Raw genomic sequence first — 21,352 nt, 5'->3', positions numbered from 1 at the left:
CGTTGTCTATGTTTGGCAGCACATACCTGTGTGAACAACTGTTTTCTTTGATGAACCTGAACAAAACATCAAACAGAAGTCGACTTACTGCTGAACACCTCCACTCAATTCTGAGGATTTCTTCAGCTCAGAGCCTTACCCCGAACATTGATGAACTTGTGGAAAAGATGGGACACCACCAAGTATCACCCTCAACCTCAAACAAGTGAACATTACTGTGCAATCACATATTTAGAGTTTTTACTCAGTTCAAGTTTAAAAGTTAAAATTTAATATTTGTTTTCACTGCATGTTACTTCTCCTTAAACAAAGTGTTGTTTTTGATTAATAGATTTTTGCACTTTATTTTTTTGTATTTCAATCCAATTATATTTTTAAAATATTTCAGTTGAGTGGATGATAGAAAATTGCTATTATTGTTCTTTCTTTGAAGTAAATTTAGCCCACTTTTGCTAAAATAGAAAATATAGTCTACTGATGGTGCCTTGAATACCGGTTTCTTTCATTTAATGTTCATGTTATGGGGATATTTATATAAAGGAAATTTGTCTTTTGTGTCTGTTGAAAATTAAAGATTACTGACAGAGCCATAAGAAAATATTGCTTTATTTATCTGATCATATTGTAATATATTTGTTAGGTTTTCAGTAGGTTCAATTAGGTTCACTAGACTATATGCGTCATTTAAAATTTTTTCAATGAACATTCGAACAGTCCGGCCCTCGTCTTGTAGCTGATTTTTTTATTTGGCCCTCCGTCCATTTGACTTTGACACCCCTGCTCTAGAGAATATTCTCTTTCTGCTTCACACTTATTAAATGTATATTATTCATATATTAACATGTAATGCGCCAAATACACAAAATACATCAGCCAATTCATTAGGGAAAAGATACATTTTGATGTTAATTAAAATGTTCACAATACTTGAACCTCTTTCTGCCCACAACTTCAATTCAGTCAGTAACATGGACCCAATGCTATTGAAATGACCAGTAAATCCCGCAAATAACCCAATTATAATGGTTTGTTGTCTTAACCTCTGGAACACAATAACAACACAATTACCAGAAAATAGCCATAAAGTTCATCCACGTGTTTCTTTGCAAAGATTTCCCATGCGCAAAGGGGATTTAGCAGTCAACGAGTTGAATCGACATTCATTGATTTGGAAACAGATCTGGCAAGGTCAATAAAAGCAGATAATATTTTTCCTTGCGACATAATAAAATTCCTTCAATATATCACATTTACTCCGCAATGATTTTACATTTTATGGAAACCCTATTTTGGTTTCTTACGTCATTACAAGTTGTCTACATTCAGTATTAATTTTCCCTAACTCTTACTGAGGAAAAAAATTAATTTTCAAGCCTTATATTATTTTACCCCCTTTTCTCCCCAATTTCGTGGTATCCAATTGTTTTAGGAGCTACTATCTTGTCTCATCGCTACAACTCCCGTACGGGCTCGGGAGAGATGAAGGTCGAAAGCCATGCGTCCTCCGAAACACAACCCAACCGCACAGCTTTTTAACACAGCGTGCATCCAACCCGGAAGCCAGCCGCACCAATGTGTCGGAGGAAACACTGTGCACCTGGCGACCTGGTTAGCGTGCACTGCGCCCGGCCCGCCACAGGAGTCGCTAGTGTGCGATGAGACAAGGATATCCCTACCGGCCAAACCCTCCCTAACCCGGACGACGCTAGGCCAATTGTGCATCGCCCCATGGACCTCCCGGTCGCGACCGGCTGCGACAGAGCCTGGGCTCGAACCCAGAGTCTCTGGTGGCACAGCTGGCACTGCGATCCGTATGGGCTATTTTATTTAAGTGTATTAACCGGACTGAGAAAATCCCATAAGCATTTATAGTTTCATTGATTAGGGTAAGTGAATTCCCCATACTTTCCTGTCATAAATTTAACAAATATTGCCCCAACTATCACATTTGAAGGTAAGACCCGGGTGCAGGCAATGTCAAAGTAACAAAAGTTTATTAATTCGAACACAGGCCGTCAAAGGTACAGGACGGCAGACGGGCTCAGAGTCAGGTCAGGCAGAGGTCGGTAATCCAGAGTAGAGGGGCAAAGGTACAGGACGGCAAGCAGGCTCAGAGTCAGGTCAGGCAGAGGTCGGTAATCCAGAGTAGAGGGGCAAAGGTACAGGACGGCAAGCAGGCTCAGAGTCAGGTCAGGCAGAGGTCGGTAATCCAGAGTAGAGGGGCAAAGGTACAGGACGGCAAGCAGGCTCAGAGTCAGGTCAGGCAGAGGTCGGTAATCCAGAGTAGATGGGCAAAGGTACAGGACGGCAAGCAGGCTCAGAGTCAGGTCAGGCAGAGGTTGGTAATCCAGAATAGAGGGGCAAAGGTACAGGACGGCAGACAGGCTCAGGGTCAGGACAGGCACGGGTCAATAATCCAGTAAGGTACAAAACGGCAGGCATGCTCAGGGTCAGGTGTGGGCAGAACGGTCAAAACCGGGAAAACTAAAAAACAGGCACTATAGACAGGACAGGAGCAAGGGGGAAAACGCTGGTAGGTATGAATAAACAAAACGAACTGGCAGCGCACAAACAGAGAACACAGGTATAAATACACAGGATAATGGGGAAGCTGGACGACACCTGGATGGGGGTGGAGACAATCACAAAGACCTGTGAAACAGATCAGGGTGTGACACTCTAAACTCACTTTTCGAATGACGAATGGCCCCACACACTGCGCTTTGGTAGTTTTCCGCTACCCCCGCAATTTCCATGCTGATAACAGGTTTCAAAGCTGCCATCAAAGCAGATGTACACATTCAATCAATATACTCACATACCCAAGCTGTGTTCAAATGCAGATACTAATATGCTATATACTACATGAGTATATACTTCATACTATATACTATTAGTTCATTTTAGTATATTGCAACCAAATGGTAACCTTGATTTTGAGCTTTGCATGTGTACCAAAAGTTGATGCTGTTGCTATGCGGCCTCTTGCTAGCTTGTTAGAATAACAAATAATAGTTTGACATTTACTACTTTGTGTGCTTTGGAAATTCAGACTGTTTAGAGCACACACTGCCCTCTCTGGCCAAGGAGCAGGGTTGATCCAAGCTCTCTGACTTCACAAAGGCAGTCAAGCACCCAAGCTAACTTGCTAAAGTTGGCTAGCTAGCTTGCTACTTCCAGACACAAATAAGAGAACACATCCTCACTTTGACCATTTACCCACCCTAGCAGAGCTGGTTAGGCTTTTTTCATGTTATATACCATTTAGATAAGCTAAGAATGATGTGAATAATCATGTCAATAAACGTTGGATAGCATAGCTAATATACTGACAAGTTCGATATATTAGTAGCCAACTAACGTTAGGTAGCTAGCTAACAGTTATTACCGGTACATACTGCTGTAATGATATGCTATGCGGTTCATAGTGTAACTAAAAAATTGCCATAATTAGTTAAAGCAAAGAATTTGAATCCACTCTCGCATATTTCCAGTCAGCAGGGAGATGCTGCCCAATTTTATCCATGGTTGGATTTTTTCATATTCAAGCCAAATTGGTAGAATATCTTTGTGCTTCCTTTCCTATGGTTTTGCTATAGTTTACCTCTTCCTGACCGTGGCCAAAGAGTTTAGATTTACTCATTCACCGCTCTAATATATGCCAATTAAACTATTATCTAAAGTAGTGATACCCACTTCCCTGGAGAGTAGTTATGGTATGTGCCTAATTGGTAATGGTTTTAATACCTTGTAATCGAACCAATACTGGAACATCTGCCAATTTACTACTGGAGAATATGTGTTCCTTTATTCGATCACACAGTGCAGCCAGTCGTGCTGATAGCGTCCATCGTGCGTCCATAATGTAAATCTCTGGTCAATACACACACCCAGGAAACAAAAACAAACACAAAACAAACAGTATTTGGTTAGGAACGTCTACCTTTCTTATAATTTGAAAATAGTATTTCTCCTCCATCAAAATGTTTTTTGCACTATGTAATTATAAATCTTGTATCCACAAGGTAGTTCCTCCTATGCATATTTCCGTGTAGGGTTTACATTTATAGCTGGTTTCCCAATCATAACCAACTGTTTTACAAGTACACTGATTAATACATTTGATTTTACAATGTTTATATATATTTTTTTACACATTCTTTTTCTTTAAATTTGTTTATATTTTTTTATCTGCAGGAATATGTTTTATATCTCAGGATTGTGCCCTGGAATCACATAACTCGTAACCGTGTCATATCATCCCATGGCTGCTTCTCTGTTTCAACAGAGAAACACAACCACGGTCGCTAACCAGGATACTTCCGCTTCAAAGAAAGATCCCAATCTGAGATGTCCCCTGCTCCTACAGGGTCACCCTGCTTCAACAGGATGGTTGCCCTAGAATTACCCCTATACAGAAATAACTCTGCTACAACAAAGTTTCTAACTAGGGGTGTCTTTGCTTCAACAAAGACAATGTGCACAACCTGTTCTTAGAACAGGATTTTCTATGATGTATAAAATAAAATAAGTCCCACCCTGAATTTATCTTATGTGTCCGGAATGACGAATCCACTCACTGACACTCCCAGCAGGTCTGAGGTGGGTCCCCCTCTGGTACCCTGAGCCATGTCTAACGGAGCCCCTGTGCGCAGTTTAACCTCCGTCTCCTGGGAGCAATCAGCAAGCGGAGTTAGCATCCCACAGCTGTCACCAATTTGTCATGGAATATCTAATCAAAGGGAAGAGAGACTGCAGATTCTTTCAAACAACACTTTATCATAAGATTTGCAAAAATGGAGAATCAACTACCCACTCAACAGTGCATAGTTGAAAAGCTCCACGAACAGTGCCGGTTCCATGCTTTATAGAGAAAATACATACAACCCCTTTCTGTATATGTGGCAGTCAGCAGATAGTGTGGAAAAGGTAATGCATTGTCTGTGTAAACTCAAGATAGCACAAGGTTGATAGCCCGAGGGCTCAACCGTCTAACTGCATTCACAACAACACTATATTGTACTCCTTTCTGCAAGGTTCCATACATGTGACTTTCTGTTGATAGTAAACCCACAGGATTTCACATGCTGCGGTTGCACCCAAACGTCTCTTAGCTGTAAGGACAGTCTTATGACTATGTCACACCAAGACACGTTTGTATCAGGTTAGAAAAAACACTAGCATATAACAAGAGACTATACTTTAAGCAGTAAAACACGGGATAGCATTTTCCGCGACAGTACTTTCAGATCACTGAAACTCCACCTGAGGTGGTGGAAGTTGTCGAACCAGATCAGAACGCCTTCGAGGACCCCCTTCAGGCACGGACTGAGGAGGTGGAGGTTTTTGACCAGGTAAAAATGATTATCTGCTGTAAATGTATGTTCTGGCCGTCCAAGAGATATGTAAGAAATATATTTGTAATATGAAATATAATTGCATTTATTCCTGTTATCAGTCAAGGTGAGACTGAACATGGACAAGGCGCAGGAGAAACAGAAGGAGAGCTACCGGAGAAGAATCAAGAAGGGGACCAAGTGCTACGACATTCGGGCAAATGACTTGGTTTGGAAGGATGAAAGGAAGGCGAGACCTGGGAAACCTTGCTGCTCTTTCACCTCCTAGCTGAGGTCACCATCTGTTAAAGTTAATATAAAATAAATCTCAGATAATAACTATTTGCATTTGCACACAAAATAACCTGAAGTTAGTTTTAGTTTCCCTAACACTGATATGTTTCTCTTTGTCTTCCTAGGGTTACCTCAGTGGAAGCAACTGAAAACACTGACACCCTACACTTCAGTGAAGCCCAAAGTATGTTAAGCTTTGGTTGACATTTGAGAAAGCAAGAAATTGTAGTTATGCTGAGCTTACAAAAATGTACCTCTTCAATTAACCTATCCACATGACTTTAGGACTAGCAACTGTCAAATCAAATTGTATTTGTCGCATGCTCCAAATTCAACAGGTGTAGGTAGACCTTACCATGAAATGCTTACTTACAAGCCCTTAACCGATAATGCAGTTCAAGAAATAGAGTTAATAAAATATTTACTAAATAAACTAAAGTACATTTTTTAAATTAAATTAAAAAGCAACTCAAGGAAATTACATAACAATAACGAGGCTGTATACAGGGGGTACCGGTACCGAGTCAATGTGCGGGGGTACAGGTTAGTCGAAGTAATTTGTAAAGTAGGAGTAATCCCATCCACCAGAACCAGTGAATTCGGTTCAGTCTGATTCTCTGTGCTCTGAGTCAGAGGGGGACCAGCAAGAGGTAGGCTGTACCTTCCAAATGTGTTGAAAAGTACATACAGTTGAAGTCGGAAGTTTACATACAACTTAGCCAAATACATTTAAACTCTGTTTTTCACAATCCCTGACATTTAATCCTGGTAAAAAAAATCCCTGTTTTAGGTAAATTAGGATCACCACTTTATTTTAAGAATGTGAAATGTCAGAATAATAGTAGAGTGATTTATTTCCGCTTTTATTTCTTTCATCACATTCCCAGTAGGTCAGAAGTTTACATACAATCAATTACTATTTGGTAGCATTGCCTTTAAATTGTTTAACTTAGGTCAAATGTTTCGGGTAGCCTTCCACAAGCTTCCCACAATAAGTTGGGTGAATTTTGGCCTATTCCTCCTGACAGAGCTGGTGTAACTGAGTCAGGTTTGTAGGCCTCCTTGCTCGCACACGCTTTTTCAGTTCTGCCCACACATTTTCTATAGGATTGAGGTCAGGGCTTTGTGATGGCCACTCCAAAACCTTGACTTTGTTGTCCTTAAGCCACTTTGCCACAACTTTGGAAGTATGTTTGGGGTCATTGTCCATTTGGAAGACCCATTTGCAACCAAGCTTTAACTTCCTGACTGATGTCTTGAGATGTTGCTTCAATATATGCACGTAATTGTCCTTCCTTATGATGCCATCTATTTTGTGAAGTGCACCAGTCCCTCCTGCAGCAAAGCAACATGATGCTTCCTCCCCCGTGCTTCAAGGTTGGGATGGTGTTCTTCAGCTTGCAAGCCTCCCCCTTTTTCCTCCAAACATAACTGGTCATTATGGCCAAACAGTTCTATTTTTGTTTCATCAGACCAGAGGACATTTCTCCATAAAGTACAATCGTTGTCCCCTTGTGCAGTTGCAAACCGTAGTCTGGCTTTTTATGGCTGTTTTGGAGCAGTGGCTTCTTCCTTGCTAAGCGGCCTTTCAGGTTATGTCGATATAGGACTCGTTTTACTGTGGATATAGATACTTTTGTACCTATTTCCTCTTGCATCTTCACAAGGTCCAATGCTGTTGTTCTGGGATTGATTTCCACTTTTTGCACCAAAGTACCTTCATCTCAAAGAGACAGAACGCATCTCCTTCCTGAGAGGTATGACGGCTGCATGGTCCCATGGTACCTTCAGGCGTTTGGAAATTGCTCCCAAGGATGAACCAGACTTTTGGAGGTCTCCAATTTCTTTTCTGAGGTCTTGGCTGATTTCTTTTGATTTTCCCATGATGTCATGCAAAGAGGCACTGAGTTTTAAGGTAGGCCTTGAAATACATCCACAGGTACACCTCCAATTTACACAAATTAAGTATTTTTGTTAAACAGAAAACCCAAACATATGGCAGCAGATCCACAAGGTCTGCCATGAGAGGTGACTGTCCCTTAAGGAAAAGCACCTTTAGTAAATCCGCTTTCTCTGTGAGAGCTTCCCATGTCTGGAATACACTGCCATCAGACACACATAACTGCAGCACATATCACACTTTCACAAAATGCATGAAGACATGGCTAAAGGTCAATCAGGTTTGTGAACATGGTCCCTAGCTGTGTGTTGCCGCTTTCCATGTTATCTGTTGTCTGTAGCTTGTGAGGTGTGGAAACACTTTGTTGCTTTTATGAATGTTGTCTTGCTGCTTTTTGTTCTATGTTGCTCTGTCTGTATGCTATGTCTCGCTTGTCCTATGTTGCTCTGCGTGTGCTCACTACTAATGATTGTATATATTGTAATTGTTTTTAATAACCTGCCCAGGGACTGCGGTTGAAAATTAGCCGGCTGGCTAAAACCGGCACTTTTACTGAAACATTGATTAATGTGCACTGTCCCTGTAAAAATAAACTCAAACTCAATTAGCCTATCAGAAGCTTCTAAAGCCATGACATAATTTTCTGGAATTTTCCAAGCTGTTTAAAGGCAGTGTCAACTTAGTGTATGTAAACCCACTGGAATTGTGATGCAGTGAATTATAAGTGAAATGATCTGTCTGTAAACAATTGTTGGAAAAATTACTTGTGTCATGCACATCCTAACTGACTTGCCAAAAATATACTTTGTTAACAAGACATTTGTGGAGTGGTTGAAAAAACAAGTTTTAATGACTCCAACCTAACTTCCCTCTTCAACTGTATCTCCCTTTTATAACACTGCACTAATCCATCAAATTTTCTCACTGTAAAGTGTAACCTGTGTGTTTGCTTGTTTACGTCCCTGTTTCCTGCCCTGTCCCCTTTAACTCTGATCCTGTTCTCCAGGACCTAGGGGTTCTGCCCAACACCCAGATGTGGATCCACCTGATGTCCTCCATTACTAACCACCCTCCAACTTTCCATTACATCAGCTACTGTTATTGTCATGTTGTCATTATCTGCTAAGAAAGTTTACTGGGCTCATAATATGTGAGATACACGGATTAACTAAAAACACTAGCACTGCAAACACTCAGAACAAAGAGAGCAGCAGTGCCTGGTCTTTGCAGTCTCCCTCTTCAAGTCCCCCTTCTGGGACTGGCTGCCTGTTGAGAAGTGACAGGCAGAATCTCCCACCCACACAGCAACCACCTCCTCTTTATTCCACACACCAGAATTCAGTATTTTAGTCTATGAATGCCATGTGAGTGTACAAAAAAATCAGTGAAAATAAGTTAATGACACAACTATACCAAAAACTATGGAAGTTTATGTATTCAAATCTTAAATATTGGTGTTTCACAAGGTGTTCGTTATTGTAAATTGAAAGGTATCCTATTTCTTCTCCTATTTCTTCTTATTCATTGTTGTACCCTAGAACCTACAATAAATGCATATATATTCAACCACAAGGATGTACTAATGAGCAATGCGATATACAAAAATATATATATCATAATAGAGGACTACTTACTGAAATTCTATTATTTCAGTGTAGATAAGGGAAGGGCAGGTGAAAATATAAACATGACAGCCAGACAAGCTAGTGTATGAATCAAATGGATTTGCATATGAATGGAGTGGAAATTATCTGGCTTTGGGATCGATATGTAAGGTAAGTAACTTTAATGTGTCAAGCGGATTACACGTTTTCTTTGCCATTTCCGAAACGTAGTAACGTTTAAGATATGGATTTCATGTTGTAATGTTAACAAGGTACCTAAAAGTAGTTAAAAGTAATATTTTCATTTTATTAGCTTAACAAAACTTGTTTAAACAGCAACATTGTCACGGAAATCAGCCTTGTTTGCATAGTGATGATGAAAAGAACGTCATTTAGACTATGAAAAGAACGTCATTTAGACTATAATGATCTCCAAGATTCTAATCATTATGTCATCACACCGTTGATATCGCAATGGACGCTAATAGCTAACTGAATCACATTGTGACGCAGAGGAGGACACTTTTTGGCCCGGGGGGACATTATTTGGCATGACAGCCCCGAAACGGCTAGAGCCGTTGACTTGCATTGTTGACTTGCGCTGGGTTTGTGCCACACTTGCTAAAAAAGTTTAGAAACACTGTCCAAGTAAACAAAACCAAACAATGGATTGCTGCTGCAATTTTGGATAACAGACAAATGTCTGCAATAACCGTTGGAATAGCAGAAAACTAAAACAAAATAAACACTTTTTTTTACACACATTTTCTCCTCTCCTGGGTGTTTTGCTGCATTGTGGGGGGTGTTGTCTAGGCAACCGAAACTTGTTCGCTCCAATATCTTGCTTGTTTCAGCAAGGAGTGACAAACTTTCATCACGTTAAGAGTCCATGTTAACACAAAAACGAACTCAACCCCAGCGGTTCGTTGCACCGTGACGGTCTTCATCCATAACCGTCGGTTACATGGTTATACTGTAACTATGCAAGCCCTAATGGATAGGTGAAATATTGTGGAAATTCTAACTGACCGTTGGTTTCATGTATTGGCTCACTCAGGAAAGGAGACAAAGAAAGTAAATGACATAAGTATTGGGATTGGGTAAGACTCCTTGGCATTTCTAAAACCATTGGAGAGAATGCTGCTATTTGAAGACTTTCTGATATAAATGCTAAAGTCTCCTTCGTGTCAATGAACTCATGGCTTAACTGTGAGAAAAGCTCCACAACGTTTACAGAGTTAGTTTTTTAATAATCCAAATACATGGCAACAAACACTTTTTAGAGTGCTAAATAAGGAATAGTGTTCTTCTGGTCCCCCAAAAATATCTATATTTGCACACAGTGCAACACTATAGCAATGCAATCCATCATAATCGCATTGACCCAATGGACTCAGCGAAAAAAATTAACTATGAGTTTCTAGTAATGAATAATTGGGTGAAACAACAGACTTGTTCAGTCCTATGATTAAGTCCCAAATGGCACCCTAATCCCTATGTAGTTGCCTACCTTTGACCAGGGCCCTTAGGCCAAAGGAAGTGCACTATATTTGGAATATGGTACCATCAGGGACAGAATCTATGAACCAAGAGAAAGGGAAGAGCGTTGAGTATTGATTAAGTCCAATTATGAGTTTCATAACAAGAAATGTAAATGCTAAGTCATCTTTTTCTCTCTTCAACACACAACCTCTTCCCCTCCTACTTTTCTAATTTCTCTGTCTGTCAGTCTTAATATGAACCCACCCTGTGGATGGTTTCTCTACCTCCACCCACTTCTCTCACTCTCCATCTTTACCTTTTCGCTCTCCTTCCTTCTCTGTCTCTCTCGCTCATCCCAACCTAACACACTTCCCCTCCCTCTCTTTCGCCCCCTGCCTCTCTTTCACCCCCCCCTCTCTATCCCTTCCTCTCTCCATCACTACCTCTCTTTCGCTATCCCTCCCTCTCTCCCTATTCATTGCCCTGTCTACTGGTTTCTCATTCTAACATAACACAGTGTATATAATATGAACACGTGTCCTGATTATTACCACAATATATTTTGATTCCTAACCCATGTATTCTGATTATTACCACAATGTATCCTGATTCTTACCCCCATGTATCCTGATTCCTACCCACAAATTCTACCCCCATGTATCCTGAATCCTACCCCCATGTATCCTGATTCTTACCCCCATGTATCCTGAATCATACCCCCATGTATCCTGATTCTTACCCCCATGTATCCTGATTCTTACCCCCATGTATCCTGATTCTTACCCCCATGTAGCCTGATTCTTACCCCCATGTATCCTGAATCATACCCCCATGTATCCTGATACCTACCCCCATGTAACCTGATTCCTACCCCCATGTATCCTGATTCCTACCCCCATGTATCCTGATTCCTACCCCCATGTATCCTGAATCATACCCCCATGTATCCTGAATCATACCCCCATGTATCCTGATTCCTACCCCTATGTATCCTGAATCCTACCCCCATGTATCCATATTCCGACCCCCATGTATTCTGCTTCCTACCCCCATGTATCCTGAGCCCTACTCAATGTATCCGGATTCCTACCCCCATGTATCCTGATTCCTACCCACAAATTCTACCCCCATGTATCTTCATTCCTACCCCCATGTATCCATATTCCTGACCCGCATGTATCCTGCTTCCTACCCCCATGTATCCTGCTTCCTACCCCCATGTATCCTGAATCCTACCCCCATGTATCCTGAATCCTACCCCCATGTATCCTGCTTCCTACCCCCATGTATCCTGCTTCCTACCCCCATGTATCCTGAATCCTACCCCCATGTATCCTGAATCCTACCCCCATGTATCCTGCTTCCTACCCCCATGTATCCTGAATCCTACCCCCATGTATCCTGCCTCCTACCCCCATGTATCCTGCTTCCTACCCCCATGTATCCTGAATCCTACCCCCATGTATCCTGAATCCTACCCCCATGTATCCTGATTCCTACCCCCATGTATCCTGCTTCCTACCCCCATGTATCCTGCTTCCTACCTCCATATATCTTGATTCCTACCCCTATGTATCTTGAATCCTACCCCCATGTATCTTGATTCATACCCCCATGTATCCTGCTTCCTATCCCCATGTATCCTGATTCCTACCCACAAATCCTACCCCCATGTATCCATATTCCGACCCCCATGTATTCTGCTTCCTACCCCCATGTATCCTGATTCCTACTCCCATGTCTCTTGATTCCTACCAGCATGTATCTTGATTCCCCCCCTATCTCTAACCCTGCTTTTCTATCTCCATCCTTGCTCTCTCTCACTCTCTCTCTCTCTGGGCAGACAGCATTTGCTCTGTGTTGTTTATGTTGTGTACAGTTGGGGCCGGTATTGCTCTTCACCCTCACGCCCACAATAGTACCCTACCATATTCCTCTCCCCGGCAGCCACGATGTTGCCATGGCTCCAGGTTACAAAATGCTCTGTAATACGTTTTAATAATATATATAATATGTATTTATTTTGAATATAATACAGTGTTTATTTATCAGAGTACAGCGCTGTGACTTCCAAGGTATCTATGAAGCACCTTTTAAATGATTCAGTTATGTCGCTGGTGCATTTTTAAAATCAAGACTTTCAGGTAATTAAACCCTCAAGGGTTCTGTATAAAATGTTTTACGTGAGGTTTATGTCCCTTATTGGGCTTGAGGGACCAGTAGCACAGATATCAAAACATTTTAATCAAAGAATGTTTCAATGTGATTCCCAAATGGTTTTGTGACACCACCAGAGGAGAACGTCCTCTGGGCATTAGTTTATGAAAACTTTGAAAATGACAAATCTAGGTTGGGGTAATATAATCCTTAGCCTAACAGAAATATGCTGGGAACAAGAAATAGTCAACATGGAACATCCCAAGTGTTATTGTCACTGGAGTAACCTGTTACAGACTAGAGAACATGAGGTCCACATCTTCACCCTGATGTAACCTGTTACAGACTAGAGAACATGAGGTCCACATCTTCACCCTGATGTAACCTGTTACAGACTAGAGAACACGAGGACCTCGTCTTCACCCTGATTCTATGCTGCCACTTTTCTTATATCTAGAATACCAGTCAAAAGTTTGGACACACCTACTCATTCAAGAGTTTTTCTTTATTTTAACAATTTTATACATTGTAGAATAATAGTGAAGACATCAAAACTATGAAATAACATATATGGAATCATGTAGTAACCATAAAGTGTTTAACAAATCAAAATATATTTTGCATTTGAGATTCTTCAAAATAGTCACCCTTTGTCTGATGACAGCTTTGCACACTCTTGGCATTCTCTCAACCAGCTTCATGAGGAATGCTTTTCCAAGAGTCTTGAAGGAGTTCCCACATATGCTGAGCACTTGTTGGCTGCTTTTCCTTCACTCTGCGGTACAACTCATCCCAACCCATCTCAATTGGGTTGAGGTTGGATGATTGTGGAGGTCAGGTCATCTAATGAAGCACTCCATCACTCTCCTTCTTGGTCAAATAGCCCTTACACCTTCTGGAGGTGCGTTGGGTCATTGTCCTGTTGAAAAATACATGATAGTCACACTAAGTGCAAACCAGATGGATGGCGTATCGCTGCAGAATGCTGTGGTAGCGATGCTGGTTAAGTATGCCTTGAATTCTAAATAAATCACTGACAGTGTCACCAGCAAAGCACCTCCATACCATCTCACCTCCATGCTTCACGTTGGGAATCATACATGCGTAGATCATCCGTTCATCTACTCTGTGTCTCACAAAGACATGGCGGTTGGAACCAAAAATCTCAAAATCGTACTCATCAGACGGAAGGACATATTTCCATCGGTCTCATGTTCATTGCTCGTGTTTCTTGGCCCAAGCAAGTCTCTTCTTATTATTGGTGTCCATTAGTAGTGGTTTCTTTGCAGCAATTTGACCATGAAGGCCTGATTCACGCAGTCTCCTCTGAACAGTTGATGTTGAGATGTGTCTCTGTGAAGCATTTATTTGGGCTGCAATAACTCTAATGAGTTTATCCTCTGCAGCAGAGGTAAGTCTGGATCTTCCTTTCCTGTGGCGGTCCTCAGGAGAGCTAGTTTCATCATAGCGCTTGATGGATTTTGCCACTGCACTTGAAAAACTTTCAAAGTTTTTGAAATGTTCTGGATTGACTGACCTTAATTTCTTAAAATAATGATGGACTGTCATTTCTCTTTGCTTATTTGAGCTGTTCTTGCCATAATATGTAGTTGGTCTTTTACCAAATAGGGCTATCTTCTGTATACCACCCCTACCTTATCACAACACAACTGATTGGCTCAAACACATTAAGAAGGAAATAAATTCCATAAATGAACTTTTAACAAGGTATACCTGTTAATTGAAATGCATTCCAGGTGACTACCACATGAAGCTGGTTGAGAGAATGCCAAGAGTGTGCAAAGCTATCATCAAGTCAAAGAATCTAAAATGTATTTTGATTTGAAGAACATAAAATGTATTTTGATTTGTTAAACACTTTTTTGGTTACTACATGTATATATATATAACACATAACATATATATGTGTTATTTCATAGTTTTGACGTCTTTACTATTATTCTACAATGTAGAAAATAGTAAAAATAAAGAAAAACCCTTGAATGAGTAGGTGTGTCAAAACGTTTGACTGGTACTGTATATATACATGCATTCCGAAAGTGTTACGAACCCTTCAGATTTTCCACATTTTGCTACGTTACAGCCTTATTCTAAAATTGATTAAATACATGTTTTTCCTCATCAACCTACACACAATACCCCATAATGACAAAGTGGAAACGGGTTATTTGAGATGTTTCTACAACTTGTTGGAGTCTACCTGTGGTAAATTAAATGGATTGGACATGATTTGGAAAGGCACACATCTGTCTTTTTTAAGGAACCACAGTTGACTCTACAGAGCAAAACCCAAGCCATGAGATTGAAGGAATTTTCCGTAGAGCTCCGAGACAGGATTATGTCAAGGCACAGATCTAGGGAAGGGTACCAAAACATTTCTGCAGCATTGAAGGTCCCGAAGAACACAATGGCCTCCATCATTCTTAAATGGAAGAAGTTTGGAACCACCAAGACTCTACCGAGACCTGGCCACCCGGCCAAACTTAGCAAGAACACAATGGTCACTCTGACAGAGTTCCTCTGTGGAGATGGGAGAACCTTCCAAAATGACAACCATCTCTGCAGCACTCAACCAATCAGGTCTTTATGGTAGAGTGGCCAGACGGAAGCCACTCCTCAGTAAAAGGCACATGACAGACCGCTTGGAGTTTGCCAAAGGTCATCTACAGGACTCTCAGACCATGAGAAACAAGATTCTCTGATGTGATTAAACCAACATTGAACTCTTTAGCCTGAATGCCAAGCATCACTTCTGGAGGAAACCAGGCACTGCTCATCACCTGGCCAATCACATCCCTACGGTGAAGTATGGTGGTGGCAGCATCATGCTGTGGGGATGTTTTTCAGCAGCAGGGACTGAGAGACTTGTCAAGATTGAGGGAAAGAGGAATGGAGCAAAGTACAGAGAGAACTTTGATGAAAACTTGTTCCAGAGTGCTCAGGACCTCAGACTGGGGCGAAGGTTCACCTTCCAACAGAACAATGACCCTAAGCACACAGCCAAGACAACGCAGGAGTGGTTTCACAACAAGTCTCTGAATGTCCTTGAGTGGCCCAGCCAGAGCCTGGACTTGACCCGGATCGAACATCTCTGGAGAGACCTGAAAATAGCTGTGCAGCGACGCTCCCCATCCAACCTGACAGAGCTTGAGAGCATCTGCAGAGAAGAAAGGGAGAATCTACCCAAATACAGGTGTGCCAAGCTTGTAGCGTCATATCCAAGAAGACTCGAGGCTGTAATCGCTGCCAAAGGTGCTTCAACAAAGTACTGAGTAAAGGGTCTGAATACTTATGTAAATGTGAAATATCAGTTGTTTTTTTATACATTTGCAAAAATGACAAAAATCGTTGTTTACTTTGTCATTGTGCGGTATTGTGTGTAGATTGATGAGGGGAAAAATAATTTAATACATGCAATTTTGGGAATTTGGGAAATGTATGGGAATTTTGGAGATTCAGTGATTGAATGTCTCTGTCCTGTGCCATCACAGGTCAACCCAGATTAAGACGTACTCATGGGACAACGCCCAGGTAATCCTGGCGGGGAACAAGGCTGACATGGAGGAGGAGAGAGTGGTGTCAGTGGATAGTGGTCGAATGCTGGCCGAACAGCTTGGTGAGTGGACAACTTCGCTGTCAATCATATCCTCCTCAAATCAGTACTCTCAGAAAGGGACAAACCCTGGCTGGAGAAATAGGTTTGACTCAAATATGTTGGGTAAGTGTCATGTTGATATCAGTGGATGATTTATTAGAATGTCCAAGCTGGCATGTCTAATTTTGTAGAAATTTAAGATTCAGTCTGCATCAATTTAATGTAGTATTTGATGGTAAACTTTTAATGATAACATCACAAACTTTTTACTGGGTTATTTGAGAAGGGTCCAAAAAAGTAATCTGAGTGTGCAAAAAAAGTGATCTGGAAGGTCCAAAAACCAAATTTCAAGAAAGGGATCTAGTACACATCCCAAAACCTAGTCCGGAAGTCTAAGGAAGTTATCCCGTGGTTCAAGGAAGTTATCTGGGGTACTGGTTTCCTGGTGGTGCAATTCCATAAAATATTTTACATTTATTGAAAACAGTAACTCCCCTTAATGTACTCTGAGCATTTCATTACTTAAGGACCAAGATTTTCTTTTCAAAATATCTTCTGAATTTTCCTAATTGTATTGTTGTTAATGGTTTTCATCAAACAGCGACGATAGGTTCAATATACTGTAGGTCACGCAAAAGTGTATGTGGTGTTTAGTTTTTATGATGCAGAATGATAATGGGTTTATGAGACAGCCTGAGCACACCTCTGCCATGTATTATTAATTAGAGCCTTCACTAGGCTCCTCTATTGCTCGGCCATAATTAAACACTTCTAATTGGCTGACACCAACACACTCCAGAACAGCGCCGCACTCAGCCTCTTTCTTATTGGTGGAAAGAGCACAGAAGAGTAAGAAATCTGTGAAGCAATATAATAATACATATCTAAATATTTTCGAAAAAGGTCACTGAATATACACGCACACACACACAAAGATGCACGCACACAGAGACGCACGCAGAGACAGAGACACACGCAGAGACAAAACCCTGATATCTCCCTTCTCTGCCTGACCCTTTCTATCTCTTAGGGTTTGAGTTCTTCGAGACGAGTGCCAAGGACAATGTCAACGTAAAACAAACATTTGAGCGTCTCGTCGACCTCATATGCGACAAGATGTCCGACAGTTTAGAGACTGACCCGTCTGTCACCACAGGAACGTCCAATGCTAGGCTAACTGACAACCCTCCTCCCTTGCAGCAGCCCAACTGCGGTTGTTAACCAGGAGAATGACAACAATCTAAGACGTATGAGATTGCCAAAATATTGTATTATCCCTTAGGTAGATCTGTAATACCTTAAATTGTATTATTCTTCATATCTGACTTCTGATGTGCCTAGTACATTTTTTCAGATTTTTTTTATGTTTCAAATTGTCTGACACATATGTTGTACGTTCACAAAACTGAAAAATAGACATGAACAGTAATGCCATGTCAGTATGCGATGACCATGAATCACTAATGCCACGTCAGTCGGTACATTTATCTATTTATTTATATAAAACAGAAATACAGGATCTTCTATATACTATATTAACCAGAGAAAATAGTGTGTTGTTTATGGAATGCTCTGTCAATGACATGATGATCTGTGTATGGATAAGTTGCCAGTTCCCTCTTGCATATCCTGTATTTCTTCCCTCCCACTATTCCTACTGTGTGTGTGTGTGTGTGTGTGTGTGTGTGTGTGTGTGTGTGTGTGTGTGTGTGTGTGTGTGTGTGTGTGTGTGTGTGTGTGTGTCTGTGTGTCACTTTTAAGCATTGAACATTACCGTAAAAAAGTATTACCTACCTTACGAAAGTGATGCCTTTCAGTTAGTTGTTTGTATATTGTTTCATATTTTTTCCATCGCCACACTAGATGTGAAACCCATGTGATTATCTGTGGTTAGAACTCATGTGATTATCTGTGGTTAGAATTGACCAATGTGATTATCTGAGGTTAGAATGAACCAATGTGATTATCTGAGGTTAGAATGAACCAATGTGATTATCCGAGGTTAGAATTAACCAATGTGACTATCCGAGGTTAGAATGAACCAATGTGATTATCTGTGGTTAGAAAAAATGTGATTATCTGTGGTTAGAACCAATGTATTTATCTGTGGTTAGACAGATGCATGGCTTTATTCTCAGGATATTAATAAAGTAGTTTGTTCAGTGACTGTGGATTAGCTGCCATAGTATAACAGTTGTCTAATACTAACATGTACAGTACTATATTGTAGGATAGGTAGGTAGTCATGATAATAATGCCAGTGTGGTATTTAACAGTTTACTTTATTAAATAAGTGGTACATTTAATGTGGCTGTAAAGTGGTATGATTACTAACCCGATGACTGTTGTTTGAAAACAGTATGCATCTGTGAGTGCAGAGAACAGTTTCTGATGTGTTTCTCAATGTTATATCTATGTACAAGCAATGGTCTGTGCAATACTGCCAACTGGTCAGTCATCTGGAGTAACTAAGACCTAATCATTTCTGCAGTGCGGAATCCATTGTAGGTCATTCTCAGTTGTCAGCCGTACGTTTCAGTCTGGGTTTACAGATGTCCTCAAATGGGTTCCGTACTGCAGTGCTAGGTCCAGTGCTGCGACTGTTAATGAAATGGTCCTAAATTAACAGCAGAAAGCTCATAATAATGCAAGTTCCTGGAACAATACAGATTGAGAGACATTGTGAGACATACAGAGAGCCCAAGGAGAGGTCCCAGACAACTATTTCAGGGATGTGAGTCACGGCATCAATATTTCAAAAGTCTGACCTGACTTGACTACAGGATTATGAATAAGGAGCCACTTCCATAATTCATACCATCTCATTCTCTGGACTTCACCTCAAATACTTTTTATTAGAGACACTCCTTCTGACATTATTCACCATTCATTTACTGTACTTGCAGTAATGTTTTACTTCTGTTTTCGACTCTGTTACTTTTCTATTGTTATAGAAAAGTTCCCTTGAAGTTATCCTAAATGGACCCCTACGTGCCAATGTGCTATAAAACAAATAGAAAGGAAGCTGTTTTTAGGTGTTGTGAGATTATTTTGTGAAAAAGGGTATGTTACTATTAGCTAGACCAAGTGTCATGCCAAATAGTGTCTTGTAGAAAATGCTGCAATCGATTGTTGCACTTGTGAAAACGAACTGCCTCCGAATCGTTGCATTTTCAGTAGCAAACAATTTTCAGCAGCACACTTGCATGAAATTTTGCAAGATCTATTTCTATATATCTATATCGGTATACTTATTGTATTGTATTTGTGCACCTTCAGGTCTCGTCTTGAGGTGCAATGGGCCAATAAGTGCAATATTTTAAAAGCCTGTTTCTCTGTGAATAGCCATCAGTCTGTGCCATGCATAACTGTTAGGATTGAATTCCTTTTTACGAGTGGTGTGTGAGTAGGGGTTCAATGGGCCAGGGGCGTAGTGGAAAGTCTCCTACTTTTGTAGCAGAAAACGTAAGACGAGTCCTAATAGTGGAACAAGAGAAAGCAAGTTCCGATGTCTTTCCAACTGAACCCAAGTGGGCATGATTGTGACGTGTGATAGTGAGAAAATGCAGCCTGTCAGAAAGCCAAGTCATTTTCTCACAATGTCAACACTGTTATCTAAAGACGGGAAACGTCTCTAGATGGTTCCGCTGCCAAGACAGTTGTCGACAAAGTGGTAGAGAGAATGCTGTACGTGTGAATGAGAGAGAATTCTATGTGTGATTGGCTGCCTCCCCTTGTACATTCATCCACCTCCTTAATGAAATATATACTATTTGTTGTTTTATAGACTTCAGCATGTGTACAGCTTTATATTGTGTTTTCTGGTGCAGTAACAACAGCCCTCTTAGTATGCGGGTCCCAAGATATTGTTCAGCTTCTGTGAAACATTGAGACAGAGATGAAGCCTTACTACGGTATATGCAGTATGGACAGAAACAAGACAAACTGGTTAATAACAGGTCACTTTAGCCTTTGTTATTGAATAAGTCATAAACGGCATTGTCATTCCATTCATAACACACACAAAAAGAGAAACAGCGTACTTCTCTGTATACCAGGGGCTCTAATGATAACACACTAATGATCAAATGTTGACCCCCTTGACCCCTCTTAGGTTAATTGGCACTCTACTAAGTACAGTACGGTGTCCTTGACAGCAGGTCACTTTCCCTTCACCTTTTTGAAACAATTGTTTGTAGTGCGCTGCTCCTCGGTCTGGCATTTTCTGCTTTGTGAACGTGGAGAAGCCAGTTCAGAGATCCTAGCCTGCCCTATTCTGCCGTCGCATCTGTTCAAGCGTAACGCCAGCTGCTCACCTCACCAATATTCTCTGGGACCTTTCCTCCATGTAGCCTAACACAATTAGAATTCAAGCGGTGAACAAACCCTCAAAAGCCTCTCACAAATTCACCATACAACTGCTAAATGTCGTTTTCTCCTGCTGTTCTTTCACACGTTCTCAACATGTCTGTACTGTAGCTGGGAGTGTTTGAATCGGACTCTTCGGCTGTAGAGACACACTGGTAGTAATAAAACGTGTCAATGGCGTGTCTGGTAAAAAAAAAAGAAGTCAAGTGGTTTCTTTGAATTCTTTATTTGTATAATAGCTATCCTATAACAGAAAATGTTTGCTGTATCTCTTTTGAGTCTTCAGATGGACCTAAACTGATAATACATAATTGTACTATTATAGTGACCTACAGTATTCTATTTTCCTTGTATGAACTACTCATGAGCTGGATATTTACTTTTATGTGTATGTGACATGATGTATTACACAGGTGTTTTCAAGATGACAATAAAAATATACCAATTGTATTCTTGTGTATTTTTTGGGGGGGGGGGGGGGGGGGGGGCAGTTTGTTACAATTTCAATGGTTTCAAGATTGGGGGAAATAAAAATGTATGGCATACCCAGATGGTTTCTTTGTCTAACTGGCACTGTAAGTCTGCCATCTGCTGG

At 40.8% G+C, this 21,352-nt stretch overlaps 1 protein-coding gene across 1 annotated transcript in view; it reads left to right on the top strand.

Annotated features, from left to right (window-relative positions):
- The window catches only part of LOC139408338 (ras-related protein Rab-3C-like), a 69,637-nt gene extending 50,284 nt beyond the window's left edge, over positions 1–19,353 (top strand). The window contains exons 4-5 of the mRNA XM_071152098.1: positions 16,286–16,410; positions 17,420–19,353. Of these exons, the coding sequence (XP_071008199.1) occupies positions 16,286–16,410; positions 17,420–17,610 (316 nt within the window). The 3' untranslated portion in view covers positions 17,611–19,353. The remainder of the gene's footprint in view (positions 1–16,285; positions 16,411–17,419) is intronic.
- The last annotated feature ends 1,999 nt before the right edge of the window (positions 19,354–21,352 follow it).

This window comes from Oncorhynchus clarkii, chromosome 5 (genome assembly GCF_045791955.1).
Source record: "Oncorhynchus clarkii lewisi isolate Uvic-CL-2024 chromosome 5, UVic_Ocla_1.0, whole genome shotgun sequence".
NCBI classification, from domain to species: domain Eukaryota; kingdom Metazoa; phylum Chordata; class Actinopteri; order Salmoniformes; family Salmonidae; genus Oncorhynchus; species Oncorhynchus clarkii.
This window is presented reverse-complemented; position numbering and strand designations above follow the sequence as displayed.